A 21,007-nucleotide genomic window follows, 5' to 3' on the forward strand; every position below is an offset into this window, starting at 1 on the left:
TTATTTTATGTATAGTCGTGTGAATCTGTTAATCCCAAACTCCTAATTTATCCCTCCCACCCCCATTCCCAAACCATATATTTGGTTTCTATGTCTGTGAGTCTATTTCTGTCTTGTAAATAAGTTCATTTGTGTCATTATTTTTTAGAGTCTACATATAAGCGATATCATATGATACTTGTCTTTCTCTTTCTGACTTACTTCACTTAGTATGATCACCTCTAGGTCCGCCCATGTTGCTGCAAATGGCATTATTTCATTCTTTTTTATATGTGTCCACATACTTCTCATACATCATAAAGATAGAGAGATATATACAAAAATCATAGACCACAAGAGACAAATACTAGTGACTTGACTTGGGTATTAACTGGACTCCTGAGAGGCAGGACAACCAATCAAAGAATGTTTTAGTCATATTCACCATCAAATACTATGGAAAGCAGATGACAAGATGTTTTAACTAGAGGTCCCAACTTCGGTGGCCCCACTAAATGTCCAGAAGCCAGGCATCATTTCAAGCCCATCGTCAGCTGACCTCTCGAGCTCTCTCCCTCTGTTCTTATTAGTCACTTCCATGAACCCCCAAGTATTCCATGGAGGTGACTTTCCATTTTTCCCACTAGAAAACCAAATCCAAAGCAGAACGAACTCCAATCTCACTCTTTTACAGTTTTATTTTTAAAGTGTGAATCTTGTCGAAATGGCAAAACTTCTTCATTAGGTACCTTACAAGTATATTCACTGCATTGAATCAGAGGGAAAAAAGTGAGCCAGCAGCTACTGGTGGAGCACAGCTTCTTGCATGAATGAGTGGATATTTACTGAAAAACCTCAGGAAGCTTCTGTCTACTATCCCCGCCATGCACAGCCAGCCTCGGGAAGCGTCTGAGTGGAGAATGTGGACCGTGCTGCTCGGTGAGACGGACTGCATAGTGTGTCTCTGGGCCCCAACACAAGCATCAGTGATTTGTGGTTTGCTGCAGAGCGCTCATAATCCTCTACCTGTCATCAATACAGCTTATGCCATCCTGGACCTTAACTCAGATGCTAGCAAGTGTGGGCAAATGAGTTTGTATATGTGTGCGTGAGATGGGAAAGGCCCTTCCTGAACCAAAGGAGCCTTTTATCATTGGGCACTTGTGTAATGCGCAGGTCCAATTTAAAAGAGTCAGGTGACAAGTCACTGGGAGGCCAACAGAACAACAGGAATCTGGTGCTTTGGAGCTTGAGATGAACATCAAGTACAAGAGAATTAAAGTCAAAGTTTGTTTCTTGTCCCACCGCATCCCTTTTGCAGTGTTCATTTGGTCAAGGACAGAGGGCACATACAACAGAGCCAGCCCATCATGTTCTCTAAGACCTTGCAGCTCAGAGCGTGGTCCCTGGACCAGCAGCACTGACATCACCTGGGAGCTTCTCAGAAGTGCAGAACCTCAGGCCGCACCTGGACCCACCCCAAACAGAATCACCATCCCCAGGTGATACCTATGCGCACTGGAGTTTGAAAAGTGCTGCTCCAACGGACACATCTGTATACATGTGTCCTTCAGACATGCAGCACAGAAAAGTGTTCATCAGAAGGTGAGCAAAGTGTGCTGGTTACACATGCACAGTGTGGGAATGGCAACAGGGCCAGTCTAAATACATGTGAAGCCACAGAACAGAGCAGTGAATGAACGCAAGGATTGGGGCATCAGTGCATTCTGGCTCTTGAGTGCCACCTCTGCCACTTACTGGCTAGTGAACACCAGGTTTCAAGTTACTTGGACCCTCCGCCCTTATCCTCACCTGAAAATGGACATAATATCCCACCCTCATGGAGGTGTCATAAGGCTGAAATGAAAGCACGTAATCACATCACTTAGCACAGCGCCTGGCACACGGGACTCAAGAAGCATCAGTTACTCTCTGCCACGTTCCAGGAGAGGCATGATGTATGGAAGCAGAATAGGCTGGTCTGAGACTCACCATCTGTGGGGCTCAGCCCGCGGGCGGCCGAAATCATGGAGAGGGACGGGCTGCTGTGCAGGGACCGGATGTAGTCCATGTAGGGGTTGATGTAGGGATGCGGAGGGCTGAACGGGGACTCAGAAGCTGCGGCGGGATTCCGATGCGGGGAGATCCTGATGAAAGGCAGGTCGGAGTACGTGGGGCTGCTAGATAAGGCAGAAGGCCTAGGTAAAAAGAAAAGCAGACACAAGAGGTACGCATGAGACCAAGAGCTCTGGAGGCAGAGGCTGTCTGTGAAAGAAAATGAGTAAGATTTTACGTGAACTCAAGGTGTCTTGGGGGAAAGAAGATCAGGCATATACCTTTCCAGTACTAGGACCTTAAGATCATGGTGACCTCACGTAGGTAGAATGCTGCTAGGCAATTATTTGGGCAAAGAAAATGGACCTCTGAGAAATTTCCTGGCACTCAGAATATAGGAGAATAAAGCCTCTGGTTTTCCTCATGAGAAGAAATTCTAAACAGGCATCTGAGCTTAAAGTAGTTGCTGCGATTCTATTTTCCATGTGACCTGAATGTTAATTTTACCCTTGAACTTCCCTCTCACCATCATGGTACTGCATTAAAAAAAAAAAAAAGAAAAGAAAGGAAAAGAAAGAAAAAGAAAGGAAGGAAGGAGGGAGGGAGGGAGGGAGGGAGAAAGAAAGAAAGGAAGGGAGATTCTTCTGGTCTGGGAGTCTGAGCATGCACATGGCAGAGATGCCTACACATAAGAAAAGAGACTAATTGCAAAAGTCTGTAAGAAACATGAAATTGACACTCTATACATAGGTGCTCCAGCTTTAGTGTTCTGGGTCTTGAGGTTGTGAGCAAAACCAGTTTCACAGATATGGGTTTCCCTGTTTTGAAGGCAGCCCCCCTTCTCCGTGAGCAGCAGCCCTGGGAGGCAGCTTCCTCTCATACCCGTTCTGCATGTGGCTTCCTGATCAGCCATGTTCAGTGAACAATCCCTAATGAAGTGCTCCTGGGGTTAGAAAGTTGGAAAAGGTCAGGGTTTTGATCAAGCTCATGCCTTACTTATAATGAGCCAAGGTAGAATGTAAGCTTTTGGCGGATGAAAATAAATTCTAAGGCACACCTTGTTGCCACCATACCTCATCCACTCCAGGGAATTCCCTCCCCAGAGCCACCCCCAAGCCCCAGGGACAGGCATTTCTAGAACGGCCAGTCTGTGGAACGCCCCCCCACCCCCCGCCGCCCTGTTCCTCCTCTAATAGAAAACGTTTTGTGTGGATAATCCAGTGAACTGGCTCTGACAGGCTGAACACTTGTACTTTCCTTTTTTTCATTCACAGAGAATATGGCCATAAAAAGGCGAGACCGTGATAGGGAGGGATGTTCTGAGAACTGCAAGCTCCTCTTGCGGCGCTGGCTTTAGGAGTGAAAGGAAAGGGAGGAGAAACACATTTTCTCATCCCGCCTCCCAAGCAAAGGCACATGCAGCTGCAGCTGGGCTCTGGTCCCCAGCCCCGTCAGAACAGAGTCCTGGGAGAAGCCAGCTCCTTGAAGGGCACTGAGTTAAATGAGCCCACAGCTCAGATCGTGAATCTTCTCAGTAGAAAATCAAAGAGGTTAAAACACACGGGAGGGAGAGGATTTTCTTACGTGTTCCTTCTTACTCGTTTTTTTTTCATTTTGAACTTAAAAAAAAAATATGAGGCTTTTTATTTGTTCTTCAGATGTCACTTTGGGTGAAACAAAATAAGTTTTCTAAATTTACATGTGGGCAGATTGAGAAGTCACCACCTGAAAATAGCTATTTCTTTTCCAAACAACTTGAGGCTCTCCATACCCCACTCAAAAATTAGTAAAAATTCCTTGTTCTTAAATAGAAATTGGCAAGACCTATGAGGCTATCCTATTTTAGCTCTTTGCTACAAAATAAGTTAGCTCTGTGTCACTGGTTAAATCTGATGCTCCATTTAGACCTGTCACTACCTTAGAGCACACCAGACGCTCGAATTCATTCATTCATTTTCTACCACAAAGGAAAATCAATCCTTCCAATCCGATTTGAAAGTGATTATTATCAAGTAACAGGCTCATTTGTAGATGTATGATGAGAGACAGGTGCCGCAGAAATATAAAAAAGCAGACATTTCGAGAGATCCATGAGATGATGCCTCCTAGACAAGCTTTTCTTAGGATCCACGAGAAACTCAGTCTGAACACTATAAACTAAAAATCAGTGAAGCAATGACATTGCTAATTGGTTTCTTCGTTAGGCAAAAAATTGGAACCTGTAATTTGTCTCAAATGCTAGAATCGAGAATGGTAGTAAGAATATTCCCAGAAGCCTAGATTCCATTGAAGAATCATGGATGGAAAAAAATCAGCACTTAGAACAACATGAAGATTACAGATATCGGGCTGGGGTGCTCACCAGCCCCAAAGAAACAGGGAAGCCAGGAGACGGCTGATGCTTTTCTCTCTTCACAAATCTGTGGATGCCTGATGTCTGCCTCCCCGCTTTCACTTTCATTTGACCTGTTCTCACAGGAAGACTGAGGGTAACTATTCGTTGAGTAAGGAATCAAGATCCGGACACATCTTCCCCAGCAGGAATGCCCAGGCTCCATTCTCCCTTCCACACCCATGAGGAGCAACAGCAGAGAAGAGGGTTGGTCCCTCCAGGATTTGGAGACGACGTCAGGAAACTCCACGCACTCTGGTGAATGTCATACCCATGCCTGTCCCTCCCCTCCAGAGATGATGCTGGGAAGATACGGAATCACCTAGTTCTCAACGAGATGGTGGGACATGCTTTCAGACAGGAATGCAACTAAGAAAGCTGCAAGATATCAACTGCCCTAAAGAAAAGCACCATCTAGTAGTCAAAGGCCAGCCATCCCCAGGATACAACAGGAAAATGTTTAACGAGGGTCATTCAGGGAAGGATCATCAGGAATTCTGGGGACAGTTGAGTCAGACCATCAGAGCAGGGGTACGATGGGAGGGCTCAGGGTTGAAGGGGAATCGATGTGGATGGGACAGCAGCTGTGTGACCTTGGCCTTGATACTCACACCCTTTTTGTCCTAAATAGTCCAATGGGGAGGATACCTACCTACCTCTTGGGGGTCTTGGCAAGTGAATATAACTAAAGCCTCATGTACTGAGCCTAGTATCTAATAAATGCTGAATATGTGCATACAACCTATTTCACAAACTATACTAATATATTCCACTCCTAATATATACACATATACAACAGAGACAAATGTATATATGTACATATATACTCATACATACACATAAACACACACACACGCATATTAGGGATGGCAAATATGGCATACTATGTGATTTTCAAACACTGAAATATTGGAACCCTTTTTTCAAAGTAAATCGTATGGTGGAAACACACCTGTCTGCTTTGTCCCCCAACCTATCAGTATCCCGGGAGCATCTCCTTGGGTTTCCCAGGACCTCCACTCAAAATCATAAAACCACACAAGGTGGTTAAGAAAATGAACTCAGTTATCATTAAATGCAAGGGCTCTGAAGGAACTGGACTTGAACTCAGGCTCACCCCTGACTCTGTCACTGAGGCGTGTTTCCTTATACACAGCATGGAACAATGACAGTTCTCTGCCAGGGCTGCTGTCACCACCGGCACAGGGCACTCAGTAAACGGTGGTGGCCGCTGATGTTCTCGGTGGTTGTAAGAACCATCCAACAACTTTTTTGTGTGTCACCTGTTTTCAGTTCAGCAAACAAATGTCCAAAGAGCAAGACTTTTGGAGACTGGTGTTCCCATTTCCTTGCTGTTCAATTTCTCACTGAAAGTTGATGACTTATTCGTTCTGTCTCCAAGTCAGGCTCTTGTGAGTTGGGCTAGCATGACCCTTCTCTAGTACTGAAGACTGACAAACATGGCTTTCTAAGTCATCAAAGCTGAGCACCCAGCCTTGATATACAATGGCCGTGGCAGCCACCTGACATGGATGTAAACATACATAAACTACAATTTTTCAATAAAGCTGCTTTTAACCTTACCTAACAGAGTCATTTCCAAATTCTTGGCATCTAGATCATTTGTTATTTATTTTGCTTTTAACTGTAAAGCAAATCTGAAAGGGAAGACTTTATATTTAATAGGCAGATGTGTATTCACCGCTGGAAGAAAGAACCATTCAAGTCGACGGCCAGAGGGGTGAATTCTATTGAAGAAAGAAGAGGTGGGAAATGTGAGGAAGGCAGTCACCAAGTTTTCCATATAAATGACATACATCATTTCACAAACTACCCTAAAGTTGACCTGGTAAATATTTGTCAAGCTTGCTAAACATCTTCATTTGTGGATTACAGGAGCATGAGGAAAAAAAATTATAGGTGTCATTTTCTCGGTTTATATTTTTAGTAGATACACACAGAGATTGAATTGAAGATTACTGTTGGCCTGTCATGACCTTCTCTGCCTTTGTAGCTTTCGGTTCTCTCTTTTCTGGGGCTGTACGTGGCTCTGTGGTTGGAAGGCAAACACAAACCATGGAGGAAAAAAAAACCAAACAACAAACAAACATTCCAGGAAGAACACTGAAATTTAGAACTGCTCCAAGAACAGGGATCCCATGCTATTTATGTTGTAGCCAAAGAGTATAGAAATAGGCCTGTGACCCCCTCAAACTAAATCATAAAACTGCTGTCTAGGAAAAAGATGCCCAAGCTGTAGAGGGTTGTCTGGGTGGCCAGAGCATCACTGAGGGGAGGAGCTATGGTTCCATGACCTCTGCATCTTGGCTTATGCATTTAAGACCCCGGCCTGCCCACCCAGGGGTAACGTCCCCTATACTGCTTCCACCTCTCTGTCTTCCCAAGGCCATGAAGACCCAATGCGTTGCTGCCATTTTGTTTCCATATCACCCAATGGATAAATGAAGTATAGCTTCAGACAAGAAAGCAGATGGGGATTATTTTTATGTTCTCCCCAAAGACAATAAAGTAATATAAAGTTTGTGTTTGTTTGTGGAAATAATTTAACTTTGGATTAATCCTTTTATAAGGTCATGAAAATAAATTACAATGAAAAGAGAGAGGATTCTTATTAGAGCCTTTTAAACATTATACTATGATAAACTTAAAAACAAAAACACATGTATTGCAGAGAATAACTGGACTTCTTAGCTAAAATGAAATATCATTATATAATCTAATTTGTTACTGCCTTTTCATCTATCTTACTGTGTTACTAAAATGCCAAGATTAAAATCACAGTATTCCATCACTTGCATTACCCATTATGAGAGCATTAAACAAGGTTTATAGGCTGGATTATTACAATTCGCTTTCATGTTGCTTGGAACACTGGAAATGTATACATATCCCTTGCATTCTGCGGTATGCATGAGAGCTTCAACTACCAGAAGACTGAGATGCTGGGTTTTTTTTTCCTACATAACAAGTTAATTTTTGTTTAATTTTGTTCTTTCCATAAAAAGTACACACTCTTCACATTCAAGTAGTGGCTTAACAGACAACAAAGGGGAGCTACGCCTTATAATGTATTTTTAATCAACTAATTAATTACTCAATAAGCACAGTTTTAATAAACCAAAATTTGTAATAAAAAATGTTGCTTTCCATACAGCGACAGAAACAAATAACTAAAATGTCCATGGCTCCTACCCTAGACATCGTTGGAAATTTGCATAGTCCTGAACTTGGTCTTTTTCTCTGTTCAAAGGTGAGTTTTCAGATAACTGCTGCCCCAGAATCATGACATGCCCCTGCAATGTACACATGGGTGTGCTGGTTATTTCCCACTTGCCAGCCTTCACCCCGGAACCTCTGCATGCCCTGAAGGCTGGACTCTGTGGTCTGAATCAGCAGGCTCACTTTCCCTCTGGATTCCACTAAGCAGATGCACTGGCAGGAACTGGCGGCAGAGGGGAGAGAAGTCAGGGTACGAATTCCCCTCACTTCCTTTCATTAGTTACAGTCCTGCTGGTGGCACTCTTCCCCGCAAGGCCCCCGCTCCCCAAGTGTGACCTTTCTTCCTTGGCTCTAGCCCTCACTACCCTTGCCCTCTGACTGCACCTTCAGGCTAGGGCTGGTAACCTCCTCAAACTTTTGCTAGTCCTGGAGGCTTTACTATCACTTTCCAAGCCCTTAACCTTGTCCACACCTCTGTAAATATCTGCTCCATGGAACTGCCAGGAAACTGCTAGCTGATAAGATGGTTCAGTTTCAAATCTCATTTTCATCTTCTCTGCAGCTAAAGAATATTTCCCATGAATTTTTAACTGACCTAGGCCTTTTACAAATTTACCATATTGGATTTCAATTTTGAAAAGCTCCATGTATAACCACACAGATGAATATTTCAAGGAGATGTTCATTCGATATACATTTTATTGAAAATACATTTACTAAGAATCCATTATGATTTTAGCACTTTGGGGGATTTCAAGAAACATAATATATGGTCATTTGGTCCCTGCTCTCTAAGAGTTTATAGTCAAATGGGGGGAGGCGAAGGCACACACACATAAAGTGTATAGAGAACAAGTCTTATCTGATGGGTCAAAATGCATCAACAGGAGCCTTCCAGGATGCAGTCTGGTTATGTAAAATATGCAGCATGAACTGTGCTACCAAGAGTAGATAAGATTTGGATAGAAGTAGCCACTGAAGGTGAAGGGACATCACTTAATGTACACATTAATGCTAAGAGGCTGAATATTTTCTTAGAGGGAGAATTCAAGGGCTAAGGTTGATTTCTTTAACAAAAAAAAAAAAAAAAAAGAGAAAGGGAGAGAAATATTTGTTTAAATGGGGAAACATCATTTCAAGGGATTTGAGAATGACCTTCTTATTTTTATTTCCTATTTATGTCTAATTATAAAAGGAATTTATATCCATGAACTGAAAAGTTGAGACTATTTTTAAAAAAGATTATTTTAAAAAACAACAGTTGTTCCCTATATCCAAGCTATTCAAATCTAGCCAACGTCAATATTTTATTTTATTTTTTTTGCGGTACGCAGGCCTCTCACTGCTGTGGCCTCTCCTGTTGCGGATCACAGGCTCTGGACGCGCAGGCTCAGCGGCCATGGCTCACGGGCCCAGCCGCTCCGCGGCATGTGGGATCTTCCCGGACCAGGGCACGAACCCGTGTCCCCTGCATCGGCAGGCAGACTCTCAACTACTGCGCCAGCAGGGAAGCCCACCAACGTCAATATTTTAACCTATATACTCCACTATTTTATTTTTTTTGGCAAATTATTTTTTTAATCTTAATTTGCTGTTCAAATTAAAGCCATAATGAGTTATCATTAAAAACCCACTAGAATGTTATTACAAGATATTGAATATAGTTCCCTGTGCTATACAATAAATCCTTATTGCTTATCTATTTTATGTTACTAGTTTATATCTGTTAATCCCATACTCCTAATTTATCTCCCACCCCTTTCCCCGTTGGTAACCACAAGTTTGTTTTCTATGTCTGTGAGTCTGTTTCTGTTTTGTACATAAATTCACTTGTATTATTTCTTAGACTCCACATATAAGTGATATCATATAATATTTATCTTTCTATGACTTAAAATAATCAGAAAAAATATAATAGATAACTGAATCACATTGCTGTATACAGGAAACTAACACAATACTGTAAATTAACTATGCTTAAATTAATTAATTAAAAAAAAAAACCACTAGAATTGTTAAACTTAAAAAGACTGACAGCACCAAGTGTTGATGACAATTTGGAGCAACAGGAACTCTCAAACGACCTGAGTATAAGCTGGTGCAACCTCACTGGAAAACCGTTAGGCATTATCTATTCAAACAGATGCACACCTTATGATCCAGTAATTCCTCTCCTTGGTGTATACTGTACAATACTGTGTACACATGTGCCACAATATACTAGAATATTCAGAGCGGCATTATTCATTCATGTTAAAATTGGAAACAACCGAATATCTATCAACAGTAGACTGGGTAAATAATTCATACAATGAAATAGTGACTAGCTATGAAAATGAACAAACTATAATGTGGAAAAATCTCACAAACATAATGTTGAGGAGAAGAAGCCTGGTACATAAGAATATAATATACTGTATTATTCCATTTATATAAAGATCAATAACAGACAGACCTAAACATTAGCATTGGGATGCTCGGGATAATGTTTACCTTTTGGTAGGTTCTTGGGGGGTGGTGCCTGTGGAGGGTTTCTGGATGCCAGTGATTACTATAGTTCTAGACTTGGTTAGTGGTGAGAGGTTTTCACTCTGGGATAACTCACAATAATTCATTGAGCTATTTGTGTATACTCTGTATACTCTTCTGTATGTGTACTATTTATTACCAATTTTTAAGAAAAGAATATATGCATTTGATTTGTTTCCACTATAACAAGAGTTTCCACAGTGATTTCAAACTGCTCCTATCAAGTTCAGAAAATCCAATAGATGTGCACTTGTATTTTTCAAAATTTGAAAAATAGTGCTTAAAAAAATACCATCAATAATAACATGATATTTACCACTATTAAACAAAGATGGTCTAGTTGACACATTAGTCTCAGTTCAAAGTAAACTGTGGAAGATAGGCTTCTGTATATTCATTTCGGGGGAGGAAAGGTCCAGCGAAGCCAATCGAAAGGAGAAGCCAAGCAAATATTCACAACTCATGTCAGTCAGGTCCTTCGACAACTGGAGCAATGTTATGTTTTATACAAGAACAATGCAATTGTTTATGGCTAAAAGTGATTTTATTCCTTCGTGAGAAGACTGCAAAAAATAATTTGCTAAAATTGGTCTCTACTCTGTACTTTAATAGAACTCTATACTAATAGGCTAGGATTCCAAGGTCAGGAAAAGAGTCAAAAAACTGTAAAAGAAGGTCCATTCAAACAACTACAATGTGCAGTGCATTGTTATTAACAAGAGTTCTTAAACATACTATTGGTTCAAATAAGCACTTGGATATAAATAACCACATCTCATAGCATGGGGCTTCGTGTCCCAACTCACCCTTGTATAAAGAAAGTGCCTTGGGACTTCCCTGGTGGTCCAGTGGTAAAGAATCCACTTTCCAATGCAGGGGATGCAGGTTCGATCCCTGGTTGGGGAACTAAGTTCCCACATGCCACGGGGCAACTAAGCCCGTGCACCACAACAAGAGAGAGTAAAACCCGCACGCCACAACGAAGATACCACCTTGACGAGGAAACAGCTGTGGTTGCAGGAGAGAGATGTCCAGCTGTGATGCTTTCCTAAGCCGATGCCTGGCAGATGGGGGGGACGGAGAGCAGGTCTCAGTGGTCAGCTTCTGGGACAGTTGATGGGGCCTATTTTCTGAAGCCCTTCCCAACTGTTCTGCGGTAACAAAGTGAACAGACACTGTCCTTTTCTCCCTTCTTTCCCTAAGATAATAAGTTGTTCCCTTTTTCCTTTGGATGCTCTGTCTTCCTCTAGTGAGGCAGGCCACCAGGGAGGCCAATCCAGCCAGGCCCACAGGACCAGGGGGCTGTCCTGTCTCAGCCTCCTCCTTTTTTTCTCCCTGCAGTGGGGACAGTGGCTTTAATCAGCTGTTCTGTACCATCAGAGTGGCAAGGTCTCAGGTTTAGATTTAGTGCTGGGTCAACAAGATCATTAAAAGTCTGCTTTGCTCCAAGGCTCTTTAGGCCTAGATGGAAAAGCAGAGCTGTACTATTTAATGTTTAATAAGAAAATATACATAAAGCATTTAGCCGGAGACCTGTCACGTGGTAAATTCTCAGTAAATGTTGGCCCCTATGACCAACACACTCATTCCTACTGCTGCTGTTGCTACTAGAGCTCTGGGTGGTCAAGGCTAAAGCCATGCTGCTTTCATTGCATCCTTGTGCATTCCTTTCCTCAGTTCTGGAGCTGGCCTGGGTTCAGCTCTCCTGACACCCCTGGTGTCATCTAGGAGGGTCCCCCCGAACCTCTTTGGACAAAGCAAAGAGATTAGTGACTCTACCTGACCAAAGTAAAATGGATGGCATTTTTTTTTTCCCCGAAAGTAAATTCAAGGGCATGATTATTCTGTAACTTCACTGCCATGAAAAAAGAAAAAGTGGTGGTGCGGGGACGAACATTTCAAAGTCTGATTTCTCTGACATTCCTGCCAACTTTCCACTGATTCTAATAGATCGGAATTTTTTGGAATTTGATGAATTACCAATACCCCCCAAACAGCAGGCAAAATGGCAAACTAATGTCCTTTTCCAAGAAGAAAACACACTGCAAAACAGAAAGATGTTGAAACACAACAGTGTGGAGTGACCAAGGACTGAGTCTCATGAACTAACAGCATCTAGAAAATCCCTGGGTCCTATGGCGTTTGTTCCTCAGTGTTACATTTGTTCTTTCTTTCTTTCTTTCTTTCTCTCTCACTCTCCTCTCCTTCTCTCTTTTTCTTTCTTTCTCTTCTTCTTTCCTTCCTTTCTTTCTTTTCTTTCTTTCTTTCCTTCCTTTTCTTTCCTTCTTTCTTCCTTTCTTCCTTTCTTTCTTTCTTTCAGGTATTAACGTTTTCTGATAATGTAGAATTCTATCAACCATGACCCCCTCTGGTAGGATTTGAGCCACAATACGCACCAGGTATAAGGAAAAAGGACAGTAAAGTAGTACACAAGATTCAATTAGAACCTCTGATTTAATTAACTAAACAAACAAGCCTGTGCTTGTATCATTTACCTGGAAATTTCCACCATTTAAGGTCAACAGATACTTAAAACATCTCAAGAGCCCCAAGCCAGGATTTAAGTGAGAAGCCTCCCAGCTGGAGGCTTCAGATCCTGAGTGGACATAATTAATTAGAAACAGGAAGTTAGGTTCCACAGTTTAATCCTTGCTTCACGTTGAGTCCTCTTACAGATGGTATGGAGGACATTTATAACAAAGACAGGGTGCATCTGGAATGCTGACCCAAGGAGAGATGAGGCTTCTGTTTTAACTGATATTTTGCAAACGTTACTTCAAGAACCAGCTCGAATAAATCCTTTATCAACAGCAGTCTGGCACGCTGAGCTTAGGTGTGTCTTCCAGGACAGGAGCTGGTGTGGACTTCTTCTCTGGGACCATCATCATCATAATCCTTGTAATTATTTTGATGACTGTTAACTACAGACTAGAGTGTTTACTGGGTTGTCTCTTATCATCCTTGGCAAGATGCATCTGACTCACACTTTCCCTCATGCTTTAAATCACCCCTATTTTAAGTGATAACAGAGATGTCCATCAAGGAACTATTATTATCTAAATAGCTCTCCTCCAGAAGAAAATCCCCCAGGTTTTGCTAGGGGCCTCTGGCTTAGTAAAGGTGAAAATAAGAGGCCCTTTTAAAGTGCCATGCGCTTTAGATTTAACTGGAATTAGATCTTGTAAGACTCTACTTCACGTTGATCAAGACTTTATATCCCAGGCACACTTCTTGATATTCTAGACTTTTAACCCTTCTTGAAATGGAACAGGACCCTATGGTCCTTGCTCCGCCCCCTAACCCGTGTCCTCTGCCTGCCTTTTGTCTGTGGAGAACTTTAGCCAAAAAATAAGTTTAATCAGAGAAGTGAGAAAATGGAGAAACAAAGGAAAGCAGTCAAAGGAGACCAGATAATTTAGTCGTTAAGCATAGTCAAGGACTTTTAGTTCCTTCTCAAGGGCTATAAAATAAAGCAAACTTTACTTTCCACCAGGCTTGTCTCTTTATTGGCTTTTGAGAGGTGAGCAGCCAGACCCCACTTTCAGTTACCTACTGAGGGTGTCAAACTTTTCCAAAATAAGTTAAATATGAAAGGTGTATATCTAATGATCTAATGTCCTGGGGGAACAATCTGTCTATATTATTCCATAGGAAAGAAGCATTAAGCTCTACATAAGGAGACAGCAATGTCCTTAGGGGTCTTGTCATCCTGGTTTCGGAGAACTTTGCTCCAGGCAAAGGGAATATCATCAGGAGAGGCTGAAGACCCGTCTGGCCACTGGAAAAGGAACCACACAGCCTCTTGCTGCACTCTGTTCTTCCCAATGAAAGCGAGTCTTCTGACACCACAAGTAAGGATGGATTGAACTTACTGGGAATATCTATATGATGTGTGGAAATCACCTGTTCAGATTACCCTCAGAGAACCTGCATGGGACCACAGCCTTTCTGAAGACAGCTTTTTGGGCTTTACTTTTCTCACCTGTAAAATGTGAGGATTTGGATGACATGATCTCCACTCCACCCACCAGGGTTAAAGTATCTTTTGGTCCTAAAATCCAGTGTTTTCTATGATTCAAACCATTTGTTTCCGTCTGCCTTTGAGCAGCTTTGACAATTCATGTTACCAAGTCTGTAACTTGAATAAAGTTTACTTTGAACATTTAGTGACACTTCACTTGAGTCTCATTTTCCTTCTTTGTTCCCTCTTTTTGTTCATTAAAAAAAATTTTTTTTTATTGAAACGTAGTTGATTTACAATGTTGTGTTAGTCTCAGGTGTACAGCTGAGTCAGTTTATATATATATATATATATATATATATATATATATATTCTTTATCAGATTCTTTTCCATTATAGGTTATTATAAGATATTGAGTATAGTTCCCTGTGCTATATATGGTAGGTCCTTGTTATTTATTTATTTTATATATAGTAGTGTATATATGTTAAGCCCAAACTCCTAATTTATCCCTCCCCCTGCTCCCCTTTGGTCACCATAAGTTTGTTTTCTATGTCTTTTGCTCCCTTTTTTTTTTTTTTCCACATTCTATTTTTTATTTTTTTAACATCTTTATCGGAGTAGAATTGCTTTACAATGGTGTGTTAGTTTCTGCTGTATAACAAAGTGAATCAGCTATACATATACATACATCCCCATATCTCCTCCCTCTTGCGTCTCCCTCTTTTGAATGGCATTGCCATCATCATTGCGACTGATGTCCCCCTGCCCCTGGCCACTCTGGTCTTCAACTTTGATATTTCTCCCTGGAGAAATGAAAGGGTCTGGCTTTATGTTGATTGGATTTGGATGATGATGGATGAGCAAAAATTGCAACCATGTAGCCATGCAAACGGTTCGGTACTGAGCCTCAGCTTAAACCCTAAAGGAGCTTTTACCAGACAGTTCATGGCTATTAGATGTTTTTATATTAACAACACTTTTCCCATCCAGGTTTGTGCATTTTATCTTTATTCTTTCACATCCTGAAATTGCTTGGATAACAGAGAGGGTTTATATATTATACACACACACACACACACACACACACACACACACACACACACATTTCTAAGAGCAGCCTGAACTTTTAGGGGAAATTGAAGAGGCTTTGTGTCAAGTACAGCTAAATCCAGCCTTTCCATATCAAACCTCTGCTAGAAAATTACTGTGCAGATGATAAGGCAGAAAGATATAATAAAAAGTGACTCTACTCAATTTACACTGCAATATTGGTATGACTGAATATTTCTCATTCAGGTGTCTGATAAAATCGCTGAACTGTATTGCAGATAAATAAAGGAGGCTTCTGTCAAGAATAAACACCATTAATCATGAAGTCTTACCCTCTGAGAGCCTGTGCTATGCATCTGCACAAATACACCAACACAACCAGCAGGCAACATATACTTCCCTGCTTTATACCCTTTCAGGCTGAAGTTGGCCTCCTTTTTCATTCTGTAAGATTCAGGCAGCAGGAGCATTTTGAAAACACTCTCTTTACATTTTAACTTTACAGTCTGCAACTGGGTCCTTTATTACAACACTGAGGAAAAATCAGCTGGGTTCTTGGGGGAAAAAAATCCTTGATGATGAAATAATTTTTTTGTTGATTACAAACCTACACAGTCAATATATATATATGATCTATACTGTATTTCATCAAAGCTAAGATGCTATTGATCTAAAGGCCCAGCATTATTTTAGGAACCACTCAGAAGGATGGTTCTTCCTTATCACCTTCAATTTTTACTTTATACTTATGAAAAGAGCTCTTTCAGGCTTATTCAGACAGAGGCTTTCTCATGTATCACTGTAGTACTTGCACAGAAAGGAAAATCTAAGGCAAAGTAATTTTACTGAGATACCTGTTGCTGTACACCTGAAACTAACTAAATTACTAAATTAAATTTAAAAAAGAGATACTTAAAACTTCCTCATGACTGCCACTTCCCAGTAGCAATCGTAAAACACAACAGACTGTAAGATACATTCCAATTTCAGAGATGTTAAAAGGTGAAGAAAAGATGGACAACTCAGAATAGATGGCTTAAATATGGTAATAGACACGTATTCGGTCACTCTGCCATTTCTCAAACACTTAGGACGTGCCAGAGACTGTGTTACGTGCTATCTGTTTGCTCCTTCATTGAATTCTTGATTCACATGAGACTGAATAATTAAACTGGGCTTGGATAGAGTAGGTAATCTGATAGTAAATACCCAAGCTGGATTCAAATCAAGTCTATAATTTTAAACACAAAGGAAAATTACTCCAAGACAAATACAAATATGTGCATCCATGCTTAAATGCACTTATATTTTAGCATTATTGAGGCTTTTCAACAACCAGGACAGTATGGTTTTCCAGTGACCTTTTCACTCCAAAGGGAATTGATTTGAACACTCACATATTCACGGGGCGCACAAGGCACCCAGTGGCCCTGTGCACTGGTGGCCCAGGGATGTGTAAGGCATCACTAGAGAGTGTGCGGAAAAAAGCAGGAGGTACAACCAGAGTTTGTGCAAGACTCTCCCAGCAGATCTTTACAGGAGGAAAGAGGGCAGGAGAAAAAACTGGCATGTGGGCATGTACATATCAGGGCCATGATGTTTTCATAGATTCCTCTTCTAAGGAAAAAAACCATGAACAAACCTAAACTTTCCATAACCGTGGGATGTTAGAAGGCATCTGAAAGATCATTTAATCCAATGGCTTTACTTCACAGATGAAAACAAGGAGACCCAGAGAGGTCAGGGCCCGTGTTCAAGGACCCAGTGGATTTGTGGCACAGCCGAGATGGAAATGAGTGAGGCCCACATTTATTGTGAAAACAGCTTATACAGTGGCTTCAAGAAGAGGCTCATCCGAAGCCAGGTGCCAATAGAGTTAGGTTGGAATTTTCAGGAATTACACTTTGAAACCCGGAAAAAAAGCATTATCATGGGCTAATGTCACCAACATTCTATTGGGTGGAGAGGAGGAATGCTCAGAGGCGATTACTCAGCAAAGCTGTAATCCAGTCCTACTTGTAAGGGATGTTTAATTGTGTTACACAGGAAGTATTCCAACAGCTGTGTTTTGGCTCCCTGGCAGATCTGTTTTCAGAGCCCACTCCAAGGAGGAAGGGCCTCTTATAGCCAAAAGAGGTTTAATTCCCATCTTCCAAACAAATCCTCCCCATGTAAAGAAGCACCGTGATCCCCCAGAGTGGATGCATTTATTTGCCGAAGAGAACACAGACTCTCACAGAAAGACTGGGCCCCGCAGTACGCAGCCATTCCAAGGGCTCATAAAGATCAGACACCAAGAGCTCAGTTCGAACCAGGACCAGCAAGAAGATAAAGGATCCCAAGAAACCAGAACCAGGCCCTGGCCACACGGCTCGGGACCTTCGCCAGTTCCTTAAGGAAGAGCTTCTGTGTCTATATGGGCATTTACACTGCATATAATTTTCATCACAGATTGCGTGTTCAATCATTTCTGAAAAACTCTTTGGTCCTCTTTGGGGAAGTTTCAAGTCAAAACCACTTCCAGGCACACTGTCAACAAATGGAGGTTCCCTGTTAGGTATAGCACACCCTACCTGCCTGTCAGAGTCAAGTTTCTCATGTGTTAAAAAATGGTTAAAAACAGGTGAACAGACCCCTTAGAGAATTTTGTTCTTAAGACAGCTGAATTTTTTCTGGCGGTATCACAATGCTTTCACAATACCTATAATGAAGGCATAATTCATTAAAGAATCAAATATTTAATCTATATTAGTAGAGGTTAAAAAAACCATAATTCATAAGTCTGTTCACTGTCCATCTCTGTCTCAGTCATAAATTGTACTTCAGAAAACATATACTCACAAGAAAATATAACGGCTATGATTAGGATATCTGCATAATTTTCATTATTGTTCATTATTTCTACACAGACATGCATTTTGTACAAAATAATTATGAAATTCCAGATGTAGATTTAAGTTGAATGGAGCTAGCGGGCTCCCCTCCCACCCGGCCCAGGACAATTTGTGTTACTGAATTGAGCATGAGTATAATAACCTGAACTGTCCTCTTTCAAGAGCTTGATTCACGTTGAAAGGACTAGTACCCTCCTTCCGTGAGTTTCAAGCTAGCGATGATGATTCAACATCAGCTATGTTTTTAAACCAGAATGAAGCACTACCCTCTCACTAATGAGGTTACAAAATGTCTTTAGGTCTCCGTGTTAGGGGCACTTACAAGCACTCTGCTTAGCAGAGGTCCACGGCACTTCGAAGCTGTGGACTAATCACCCAGGCCGGAATCAAATGGGCTGGAAGAATTCGGAGACTTGGCTCCGAGGAATGTAATTCATGCAGAAAAGCGCTATCAGAGCGAGGCCAGGGAACCTCGTGGGAAGAAAGCAAAATAAACAGTTCAACAAAGAAAACAAAGACAGGCCAATAGCCTTTTCTAAAGCTTGAGTACACTGAGACTTCAGTGGGGTCCCCCAGACAAAGACCTCATCAAAGAACACCCTTGCAAAGCAAACAGACCCTGAAGGACGTTTCCCTCCTGCACTGGGGGAGAAGGGACCAGACTCTAGTTTTCTGTCTTTCCAGTTCAACTTCCTCTTACCTGCCTCCTCCCAGCAAACAAAGAAACACCAAACAACAATAATCAAAATAACTGAACAGTCCTATGTTTGTCTGGGTCCAAAGATGGGGGGAGGTGGGGAAGTCCAGCCAAATTAAGAACGGTGCAGTGTAGTTTCTGACTGTGGTTCAGGTCACGGGAAGGCCCTCACCAGTGTACGACCCGTCTTGGTCAGAGACACACAGCCTGCTCTGCACACCCCAGAGATGGAGAGAGACTCATGAAGGGCTCAAGGACTTTCGCTTTGAAAAGTCTCACAAACAGCACGTGACATCACCAACCGGGTGCCTGTCGACTTGGAGAGAATCCCTCCCTAGAGCTCAGTGCAGCCTTAGGCCTGAGGTTGGGCCTCTGTTTTCAGCAACCCCCATACCCCCAATTCCCTGACATCTGGCAAACTCTTGAATTGGACTCTTCGTCACTCCATCCAGTAACTATTGATACATGTATCTCAGCAGCCCTGAAATCCAAAGTCTGAGTGACCAGATTTTGATCATTAAAACAAGATTAAAATACTTCAGGCTGACCTTCTTTTCTCCTCTTGACTACTTCCATGAAGAAGAGCATCATGCAGTCTTTTATCGGCTAAGCTCCAGGACAGGCTGAGATGACCACGAGGAAAATGGACAGACGTGAGCACCGTGTATGTGTGTGTGTGTGCTTATATATGTATGTGAGCATGTAAATATATATATATATATATATATATAGTGTGTGTGTGTGTATATATGTATGTGAGTATACATGTGTGCGTGTGTGCTTATATATGTATGTGAGCATGTAAATATATATATATATAGTGTGTGTGTATATATGTATATGAATATATATATGTGTTTTGGGGGTGTATGTGTGTGTGTGTTTATATATGTATGTGAGTGTGTATATATATATATATATATATAGTGTGTGTGTGTATATATGTATGTGAGTATACATGTGTGCGTGTGTGCTTATATATGTATTTGAGCATGTAAATATATATATATATATAGTGTGTGTGTGTATATATGTATATGAATATATATATGTGTGTTTTGGGGGTGTATGTGTGTGTGTGTTTATATATGTATATGAGTATATATATGTGTGTGTGTGCATAGTGAAATAACAGAAAATGCTTACGTTAAATAAAGAAACCGAAAATGTTAATATTAACACGATCTCATATAATCCTAATTTTCATGTGTTATATCCCAGGCAAATACAGTAGGAAAAACCTTTAAAAATCAGAAAACTCTTTAGAAGTCTGATTGCCTTTTTCCTGATTTAACCTTCGAATCTGTTTCTGAAAACTTTCACGGGTGTGCACAGTTTATGTTGAAAACCATGTATGCTAGGAAGATGGGGATTTTGTTCACGGGGGAGTCAGAGATCTCTTTGAATAGAGGCAAGAAGCATTTTAGGAAGCTAGGAATGCTTTCTTTGGACCCTGTCTTCAAAATGTAAATCACATTCAAGCAACAGGGTTTGGTGATTTGTTTTGCAAATCATTTGGCAGGTCATTTAACGGTCAGTACATCTCTTTTCCCACCTTACATAATAAAGATACTGTTCACTTCTGGTGAACTTGGCAATATTTGAATACTATTTGAATGTATTTGGAAGATGGTGATTCTCTCTGGTTAGTGCTAAACTCATTCTAGGTAGTAGAAGAAACACATGAACCTAGTCAGGCCCTGGGAATTATTTAATGCACTGAGTTAATATAACTCCCTCAGGCAGAAGCTCTTACTACTTAGAAATGACTGGGGCCTGGGGGTGGGGCGGTGTCAGGTTCCTTAGGAACTATTCACAGGTACCCACTAGCAACCAGCGCTGAGGGACCCTCACAGGTGAACTTGTGAAAGAATGCCTTCAACTGCCGCTCATTCATTTTGGTATTAATGAATTAGATTTTCAGATGGAGGCTAAGTTCCTATTCCCTATAACAGTCCCAATGGCAAAATTTTTAATGAAATTATAATCTCTCTGTAGTTGGATTAGAAAGTTTTAAATATCTATAACTCATAAACATGTGGGACGTTTCATTACCCAGAATATTAGTGGTTGAATGTTAGAAAATCTATAGCTTTGGATTCGAGATCCTTATTTTTTTTTTTCTTTACTGGAAATGTACAGTCAGCCCTCTGTATCTGGGGTTTCACATCCATAGGTTTCAACCAACCATGGATAGAAAATATTT

At 41.2% G+C, this 21,007-nt stretch overlaps 1 protein-coding gene across 1 annotated transcript in view; it reads right to left on the reverse strand.

Moving 5' to 3' along the window:
- GLI3 (GLI family zinc finger 3) overlaps nt 1-21,007 on the reverse strand; it is a gene marked incomplete at its 5' end in the record, with an annotated part of 269,299 nt that overhangs the window by 88,018 nt on the left and 160,274 nt on the right. The window contains one exon of the mRNA XM_079711110.1: nt 1,972-2,177. Coding sequence (XP_079567236.1) covers nt 1,972-2,177 — 206 coding nt within the window. The remainder of the gene's footprint in view (nt 1-1,971; nt 2,178-21,007) is intronic.

The sequence above is a fragment of the Hyperoodon ampullatus genome (genome assembly GCF_949752795.1).
Source record: "Hyperoodon ampullatus genome assembly, chromosome: 9".
NCBI lineage: Eukaryota > Metazoa > Chordata > Mammalia > Artiodactyla > Ziphiidae > Hyperoodon > Hyperoodon ampullatus.